Consider the following 9,404-nt stretch of genomic DNA (forward strand, 5'->3'; position numbering starts at 1 on the left):
TATGCATAAATGTACTATCCTTTCAAAAAGATCCTGGGCTGAAGGAGACGAAATTATCCTCCTTCGACAAGATAATGTTCAATATACTAGTGAGCGAGAAATTACTTTCAGGACAAAAAAGACCACAGGAAAAATGAACAAAGGGACCAAATGTCCAAAATCTGAAAAAACATCATGACATGAGACGCACAAAAATGAAACTTAAAAAAACTTAACTCATAGTAGTCTAATTGAACAAAGTTGATGTAATCTACAAAAGTAGAGTACACTGCCACGACTAAAGCAGAGTACTGAATATGACTCATTCTACAATACATTACGTCGACTACTGCACAGATACAATGTTTAGAATGTTTTTTTGCTTGAATTGAGTCTACGTCTGGCTAGACCCAAGCAGAGTTACAATCATCTGTATATGGGGTTCGTGTTTATAAGCCTTTATTTATAAGCCTGTCGATTTAATGAGCCTCTGTTTGGATTTCGTGTGTGTGTTTGAGTGTGGACAGCTCCTTGTTGCAACATGTTATAGCTGCTGTCTAGGCAACTGTTGAGCTTCCAATATGTTTCTCCTCGACTCAGTTCAGTCCTTTATATTCACATTAAAAAAAAAAAAAAGTTCTGAGAACGCCTTATATGACTTCCGTATAAATGGGGTTGGAGGTGGGCTTTTCAAATTTTTGAGTCTTAAAAATGGGCTGATGATGATTACATCGCATTAATCGTACTGACATGACTGACATTTGTGTCTCTTTGTTTCAGCCATGTCAGATGTAGAAGAAGAATACGAGTGAGTGGAACCCAATGATCCTTTAACAGCACTTTATTTCACTATTAACCCATCAACTGTTGTGGTTAAATGATGTTTTCCTTTATTTATTCTCTCTAGGGAACAGACGGAGGGTAAGCGCACCCGAGCATCCATATTTTACACTCAAAGTTTCACCGAGGAGGCATTACCTGCCCCAGGTGTCCTTGTATGTGACTTTGTTTCTTCTTCTCCCAGAGGCTGAGGAGGAACAGGAAGCTGAGCCCGAGGAGGAGGCGGAGGCGAACGAGCAGGTGGAGGTGGAGGAAGATGGAGGTCAGCTGGGGATGACCGCACCACATATCACACAAGATTGTTGTCTTGTCTAGAGACACAGTTAACTGGCACTAACTCACATATCAACTTCCTCTCTATCCTACTCTCCCACTGGCTGACGTTGTGCTGATCCGGCCAATCAGAGCTTCAAGAGTACCAAGGTAGGGACACATACATCTCCACCAGTGTCACTTTAACACCACATTCACTGCTAATAATAATCTGTTTTGGCGGAAATGTTTTACCTTTAAGATGTGCAGATTTTGAAATAATGTCCGCCTGTGCATAGGTTGAATACACGTTTGCATGCAAACATCAGATGTGTTTTACTCCTGCAAGACATTCTCTGTGGGTTTAAACCTAGGTGGCCAAGAACCAGAGTTCATATTCATGCTCTGTCAAGAATTAGGTGAAAATAATAATAATAATTATAATAATAACAATAACAGTTTGTATTTCAGTGTCGAACTTTGCTGGTTAGCTTGTGGGTCTTTAGCCCCGCCCACTTTTTGCAAAAAAAAAAAAAAAGGTCATACCCAAAGTAGATTGAAAGCTGTTCATGAACATTTTGGAGCTCATGCATGATCTTGGTCTCTTTTAAAAGCCAAGACACTGAAGTTTCTATCACAAAAGTCAGAATCGCTCGAAGTGGTTTTGTTCTTGAGTAATCAAACTTGGCACACAGTTAAAAAATAAGAAGTTGTTGGGCTCGCCTGAATATTTTTTGTTTTGCTATGTGATGTCGGCTGTGTTGGTTGAAATCTATGATGTCTCTAATTGGTTCAAAAAGCTACTGCTGTCCTATATACGATCCAGTGGAATGTTTAATGTAACCTAATAAATTAATTTCCCCTCTGAGAATGTTTAATGTAGGAGTAAAAAGTCTGATAGACATGAGCACAAACGTTGTATAGGGGAAAAAAAAAATGTGCACAGAAATGTTCAACGAAACTACATTTCCCTGCAGCCACAGTAGGTGGCGCATACTTGCATGATGGGAAATTGTAGTTCTGTTCGGAAATAGCTCGATATTTTGGAACGTATCTTGCTTTGTTTCTGGTAAAGGCAGCATCCAGCTGCTGGTTAGCTTAGTTTACCACAAAACAGCTGGACGTAGCTAATAGCTAGCAGCAACTAGTTTTTATGCTAAGCTAAGCTAGCTGACTTCTGGGTGTAGAGTGCATTCCAAAATGTCAAACTATTTCTGTTTGAACGATAGTAACTTGGGGCTTCTTACAATCATTTCATTGTTCTCTCACCTTTTTTCTCTCTATCCTATTATTTCCCTACCCATTTATGCCTCTCTATATTCATGTGAGTTACTTTCCTTCCCTTTCCTCTTTAATTCCCCCCCTGCTCTCCCTCCTCTCCTTTTTTCCCTTGGTTTTCACCTCGTTTGCATTTCATTTCAACCACAACTGATAACTCTTTTGTCATCCCCACGTCTGATTTTGCTGCCACACCTCCATCTTTCATTCTGTCTGTATGTGCCTGCTCCGTCAGATCATGACGCCCAGGAGGAAGGTGAGAAACGGTACCTAACATATTAAAATTAGATTTACATTTGCAAATCTTACTGAGCTCCTTTAACAAAAAATATTTACAGCAATGCTTATTAGTACTCAAATCTTCTAAATTATTACTGTAGAGACACTTTATTTATTTCAGATTTAATGTAAGTGACAGATGTCCAGGATTAATAAAGAAGGTGTTTTAGTTTTGTCACAACTAATAATTGCGTTTTCTTTTCCCAGTCCTGTGCTTTCAGTCATACTAATTATTACATTTCACATTTTAACTTTTCACCATTTAAATTTCTTTTGTCTCTTTTCCGTGCAGAGGAGGAGCGCCCCAAGCCCAAGTATGTTCATTCATCTTCTCTTCTGAGATTTATAGTAGTAGAAGAAGTCTTTCTGTCCAAATAATGTTGTGTAACTTGCAGATGTGTACTTCTTCCTTCCTTGTTTCAGGCCAATGGTTCCTCAACTTGCTCCTCCAAAGATTCCTGAGGGGGAGAGAGTGGACTTTGATGTGAGTGGGAAGATATTTGATTTTGCAGCTGCATCAAAAAAAATGTTCCCATGAACAGTCGGCAAAAAGGCAGAAAATTTCAATGTTCAATGAACTTTCACAGGAGTTCCTCATTGGTTGGTACTTGGACCATTTTCATATCCGTCCCAACAAGCTCTGTAACAACTCCAACCAAACTCTAGACGCAGCTGTGTCTTTGTTTTTGCTAGTCAGGTAGGGTCATACAGAATCATACAAATATTTGTATCGCCAAACCTCCTCCGTTGACCTTTCTTCGATGAGTTCCATCTTTATTTATCCAAAATAATCAATTCCAAATTTTTGGAGATGGAGAAGCAGCCAGAAATACTGAAGCAGTTACACGGTACTAACAATGGACCAATCACAGCTCTTGCGCTCTTGGTGCATAGTTACATTTCTGGGGCAGGTGCACGTCAGGCTAGCAGCCTAAACCGCCAATCTATAACAGCTAATCAACATATTTTATGAGCTAGAAAACTACACCTGAGGTCCATGTTTGGCCCAAGCGGCGACCTCCGGGTCCGAGCGATGAAGCCCATGTGGAAGTGCAAAAACTTGCAGTTCATCGAGTGGCCGCTTGAGGCTCCCCCCATGTTAAAAAACCCAACATTACAGCATTATTAAACATGTTTACAACCTGGTACAAAAAAAAAAACGATTTTATTCTCAACAGTTCATTTCACTATTCATGACAACTGTATAATTGAGGGTGTTCCAGCTTGGAGTGCACTTTGGGCTTCAGCTTCGAGCCAATGATTTGGACATGTAACAATTCACCTACCTTTGAATTCCCAAAAGATAATATGTCAAGACCAATGGTTATTAATACATCATATGTCACTGTTATCTTCTCGGGACCCAGAAGGCGGTACCGATATCTGTCTCTGACATTGTTCCAACCAGGACATTCACAGAAAGCGTATGGAGAAGGACTTACTGGAGCTGCACACTCTGATCGACGCACACTTCGAGCAGAGGAAGAAGGACGAGGAAGAACTCATTGGTCTCATGGAGAGAATTGCAAGTTTACTTTCATACTTAATACTTAGAAGATGTTCAGAATAAGCACTGAAATATAAACTGGATTTTCTTCCTTAAATCTACTTCTTAAATCTTCTTTTTTACTTTAATTTCCCTCAGGAGCGTCGTCGGTCAGAGAGAGCAGAGATCCAGAGGGTCAGAGCAGAGAAGGAGAAGGACAGACAGAACAGGATTGCGGTAACAAAATCTCATGAAACACATCTCTAATCTCCAACATGTAACAACATGTCCATTAGGAGGATAAACACTGTGTTCCGTTATATGTACAGTTTTTCCTTTGAATATTTGAAGACAAATAACTTAACGAGCTGCGTTGCTTGAAATATTTTTCCTTTCTGTGTCCATCTGGCAGGAAGAGCGTCACAGAAAAGAAGAAGAGGAGGCCAAGAAGAAGGCCGACGACGATGCCAAGAAGAAGAAAGTGTTAACTGGCATGGGAGCAAACTTTGGAGGCTTCCTGGCCAAGGTCAGACATCCAGCTGTTTGTGCAGCTGTGGAGGCTTAATTAGGGGCTACGGGGCCTGCGGCCTCAGGCAAAGGGACTCCATTCAATTCAGTTTTATTTATATAGCGCCAATAACAATACAAATTGTCTCAAGATGCTTTACAAAAACCAGCCTGCAACCTCCAGAGCAAGCCTCTTTTAACAGGAAGAAACCTTGAGCAGAACCCAGCTCACATGGAGGGACCCATCTGCCGAAGGCCAGTCGGGTAGAAACAGAGAAGATAGAGAGAAAAGAAGAGCAGGAGAAACAAGATAAACAAACTTCTGTCATAGATACATACATCAACCTGAAGGAAACATGCAGGGTCTAGTTATATAACACATAGCTGATGATCTGTGACAGTTTGTGAGTATAACAGGAATCATGGGCAGGTTGGTGAATTGTTCATCTAGGTAGGAGTGGACAACTGGAGGAGGCCATGATGACTGGAGCAGATGTAGTTTATGGAGCTCCACAGGTCTGATATTCAGCACTCCAGACCAGAGACCCTCACAAGAAGATGGAGAGGGAGGGGAGAGAGTGAGACACAGTGGTTAGTAATAGAAAATAAATTATAAGAGATAGAAAATAAATGATAAGATATTAGAGGACAGGAGCCAGAGAAGAGAGAGGAGAGGACATGTCCTCAGTGCATCGTCCCCCTGCAGCCTAGGCCTATAGCAGCATAACTAAGGGATGGTTAAGTCCAGCCCTAGCTATAAGCTTTGTCAAAAAGGAAAGTCTTAAGCCTGACCTTAAACGTAGAGACTGTGTCTGCCTCCTGAACCCAAACTGGGAGCTGGTTCCACAGGAGAGGAGCCTGATAGCTGAAGGCTCTACCTCCCATTCTACTTTTAGAAACTCTAGGAACCACAAGCAGACCTGCACTTAGAGATCGTAGTGATCTGTTGGGACAGTATGGTACTATGAGGTCTTTCATGTATGATGGAGCTAGGCCTTTCGGGGCCTTGTATGTAAGGAGGAGGATTTTAAATTCAATTCTAGATTTTAAAGGGAGCCAATGAAGAGAAGCTAATACTGGAGTAATATGATCTCTCTTGCTAATTCCTGTCAGTGCTCTTGCTGCAGCGTTTTGAATCAATTGGAGGCTTTTTAAAGAGTATTTGGAGCCAGACAGTAACGAGTTATAATAATCCAGCCTGAAAGACACAAATGCATGAACTAGTTATTCCGCATCACTCTGAGAAAGGATGTTCCTAATGTTGATGATATTACGAAGGTGAAAGAAAGCAGTCCTGGTCACCTGCTTTATTGAGAATTTAAGGACAAATCCTGGTCAAATATAACACCAAGGTTTTTCACAGTAGTACTGGAGGCCAAGGTAACACCATACAACAAAAGCAGGTGATTAGATAATGAATCTCTGACGTGTTTAGAGCCAAATATGATAACTTCGGTTTTGGCTGAGTTTAAAAGTAGAAAATTACAGGTCATCCAAGTCTTTATGTCTTAAAGGCACTTGGAGTTTAACCAGCGGATTAGTTTCGTCTGGTTTCATGGATAAATACAGCTGTGTATCATCTGCGTAGCAATGGAAGTTTATGCCGTGCTTTCTAATAATATTGCCTAAGGGAAGCATGTATGATCTGAATAATATTGGTCCTAGCACTGAACCCTGAGGTACTCCAATGCAAAGATTTTCTGAGAAAAGGATAAGGATCTTTGTTTTTAACTTGCAAGTGGATCCAAAATATTAACTCTCCAAGGACAAAAAAACATATCAAAGTCTTCAGGAAGGTTTTACGACGCCCACAGGCTGCTTGTTTTTCTGATAGGAGCTACTGTTTTGTCACAGTGAGCCCGAATGTGAGACCAGTGAAAAGGTTGTTGCCACTGCAACAGCAGCTCTGGGCCGCAGCTGAGACCAGTTCATTCATCAGATGTCTCCGCTGTTAATACAGCTGATCCCTGTGTCCCACACATTTATGTTACAACAACAGACACCAACACACACACCTCCCCACCCAGGCAACTTTGTAATTACAAACACACACACATACACACACAAAGTTTCATTTGTTTGGCTCTCCGTTAGCTTTAGCTAAGGCCATAGCTATTCTTCTTGCTAGTCCACACTCAACACAATTTACTCTTACTCTGCAGTACACAATCACCCAAAACTAAAAAAAAAAAATTTATAAATGCTCAGATGGCCAATTATATATCTACATACATTATAAGTGATTCCATTACCATAATTTGGATCTCATGAATCCATTCAAATTTACATTGTACACAGTAGCCTAAACTAAACATTAGCACACACAAAGCTGTTTTGCTAATAAATGCTCTTTCAGTAATTCTTCAAAACAGTATTTGTTATTGATTGAAGATGATGGTGACCGTGTGTGTGCTCTGTCTCAGGCCGAGTCGAGGAAGGGTAAACGCCTCACGGGCCGAGAGATCAAGAAGAAGACTCTGGCTGATCGACGACAGCCGCTGGGCATCGACAATATGAGGGAGGACGGGCTCAAGTGAGTCCCTTCCTATATTAGACGGCTAAGCAACAACAGCATAATATTAGAACATACACCGATCAGCCACTACATCATGAACAATGACGGCAGGAGTGAATAACATCAATCATCTTGTGACAATTCAATGTTCTGCTTATGACTGATTGTATCGAAGCCTTGGGCTATGATCTGTTCATGTATTGTTAATTTCCTCTGTTTCCTCAAGATCTTGAGTTATCTATCTCATTATCTCAGAAAAACACACTCAAACAGAGGAAATAAACTTGTTATCACAGGAAAGTGGATAAAATAATATTTTGTGTGACTGCATGGCGGCTTAGGGCTTCCATTAAACACACCCAGTAAACCAAATTATTATGACAAACGATAAGATGTTACAATCCCTCATGCCAAGATCCAAGGCAAAACCCATTTAGAAGCCCAGTCCAACTAGAAAACAACAGACCAGGAGGCTAGCAGTCAGCTACCAGCTAACAACCAGCAAGGAGACACCAGGTAATTAGCTTAGCCAACAGCTGTAGGCACATCACTGGGGTTGCCTTCACTGACATTACGTTAAGTTCGGCTAATTTAGCTAATTTCGTTTCTACTCCGCTGTGAGTCAAGGTGTGTGTGGCGACTAGCTGTGGCGGCCCTGTCTTCTTCTTCTTCTTCTTCTTCTTCTTCTTCTTCTTCCTCTTCCTCTTCCTCTTCCTCTTCCTCTAACTTCCTGTTTTTTGTTTCCAAGGAAACGGGCTCAAGAAATGTGGAACTGGATCTACCAGCTGGAATCTGAGAAGTTTGACCATATGGAGCACATGAAACACCAGAGATATGAGGTGATCCTGGGGCTGCATTCATTTTATTCATCACCCAAAAAGCATCTTTGGTTCCAACCAGACTGGTGGGAGTTTTAGGTTTGTACATCAGATTTCATCAGATTTCTTTCTATGTGTCCTGTAGATCACTGTGCTGCTTAACCGAATCCAACATGCTCAAAAATTGTGAGTAGATAAATGTTATTTTTCATCTTCACAACTTCGCCCATATTTTCATTTCACTCAATCCTCTACTCTCCCTCCCACCACACAGCAAAAAGGTCCACGGCAAAGGAAAGGTGGGAGGACGCTGGAAATAAAGTGGACATGAAACAGAAATGAAACGATCTGTGAAGTGGTAAAGAAAACAAAAAGGAATCACAAGAGGAATCAGACATTTATTCTCCACAGTCCTCTAGAGACAGATCCTTTTATGAGGACAATTGGATATTGTTGCTTGATATGAAACATTATTGATAATAAAACTACATCCACTAAATGTTGACTTTCTGTGATGTGTGTTGTCCTTGGGATATTGAATTAAGCCCTGTTCACATGTCAATTAGTTCACTTTGAAGCCAAGTTTGCTGCATTCTGTTGCAATTACACATGGACTTTAGTGATCCACAAGGGAAGCTGTTTGTTTACAGTAGCTTAGTTGCACATAAACAAACAGCACCAGAACCACAAGTAAAAAGAAAACGGGTGGATAGTAAAAATAAATAAGTAAAAATTGAATATTGAATATATATATATATATATATATATATATATATATATATATATATATATATATAATATATCTAGGAAAGAAAATTTTTAAATAATAAAAAATAAAAATAGTAAAAGAATAAAAATAAATTTTGCATATGAGCAAATGTACATTAAGTAAATATATATATTATATACATTGGAAAGAACATTTTAAATAATAATGAAAATAATTGTAAATGGAAAAATCTTGTAAAATAAAATTAAAAAAAACAGTACAGTAAAAATGTACAAAAGTTTACAAAATAAAATGACAAAATAAAAATAATAAAAGTAAATATTTTGCAAAATAAAATAAAATAGTATAAGCAAAAAAGACATTTTGCATACAAATGCACAAGAAATAGAGACAGAAGTAAATACATATTATATACATAGGAAGGATTAATGTGCATTAATAACATGGAGTTATCAGAAGAAGATGAGTTGTTGTAGAGCTGGACTGACAATGATTTGGGGTTCCTGAATTTAGTTACAAGAGGAGTTGACATGTCATTCGCAAAACAGCAGCTTCGGGTGACCTGAGGATAAAAGACATATGAGTCATCCTCCTGTTTGAGGATCACAGATTTCTGTCTCTATCTTCATCACAACATACTCACTGGCTTTTACTCATCGCATATCAAACATGTTGATCTACACGTATTTCATGTCACGTTGTCGGCCGACACCATAACTC

The 9,404-nt window shown here is 39.6% G+C and overlaps 1 protein-coding gene across 2 annotated transcripts; it reads left to right on the forward strand.

The window, feature by feature from the left end:
- The first annotated feature begins 746 nt into the window (after positions 1–746).
- On the forward strand, positions 747–8,453 carry tnnt1 (troponin T type 1 (skeletal, slow)). 2 transcript variants are annotated; one of them, XM_047572385.1, is made up of 14 exons: positions 747–787; positions 887–900; positions 1,004–1,081; positions 1,225–1,242; positions 2,585–2,605; positions 2,921–2,942; positions 3,052–3,112; positions 4,037–4,153; positions 4,274–4,351; positions 4,527–4,640; positions 7,045–7,154; positions 7,885–7,975; positions 8,100–8,140; positions 8,229–8,453. In XM_047572385.1, the coding sequence occupies exons 1-14, from the start codon at positions 762–764 to the stop codon at positions 8,272–8,274; spliced, it is 837 nt and encodes a 278-aa protein (XP_047428341.1). In that variant the 5' UTR covers positions 747–761; the 3' UTR covers positions 8,275–8,453. The 2 variants fall into 2 exon arrangements, with proteins under 2 accessions (XP_047428341.1, XP_047428342.1); XM_047572386.1 differs by lacking the exon at positions 2,585–2,605 and having other exon boundaries at positions 760–787.
- Positions 8,454–9,404: the final 951 nt, after the last annotated feature.

Source organism: Mugil cephalus, chromosome 20, assembly GCF_022458985.1.
Source record: "Mugil cephalus isolate CIBA_MC_2020 chromosome 20, CIBA_Mcephalus_1.1, whole genome shotgun sequence".
NCBI lineage: Eukaryota > Metazoa > Chordata > Actinopteri > Mugiliformes > Mugilidae > Mugil > Mugil cephalus.

What these genes read in the sequence shown, in the direction of transcription:
- tnnt1 (XM_047572385.1), top strand. Translation starts at nt 762, where the DNA reads ATGTCAGATGTAGAAGAAGAATACGA. An exon ending in GGGAGAGAGTGGACTTTGAT is followed by an intron (nt 3,113 to 4,036) that starts GTGAGTGGGAAG and finishes TGTTCCAACCAG; the next exon opens with GACATTCACAGAAAGCGTAT. An exon ending in ATGAGGGAGGACGGGCTCAA is followed by an intron (nt 7,155 to 7,884) that starts GTGAGTCCCTTC and finishes TTTGTTTCCAAG; the next exon opens with GAAACGGGCTCAAGAAATGT.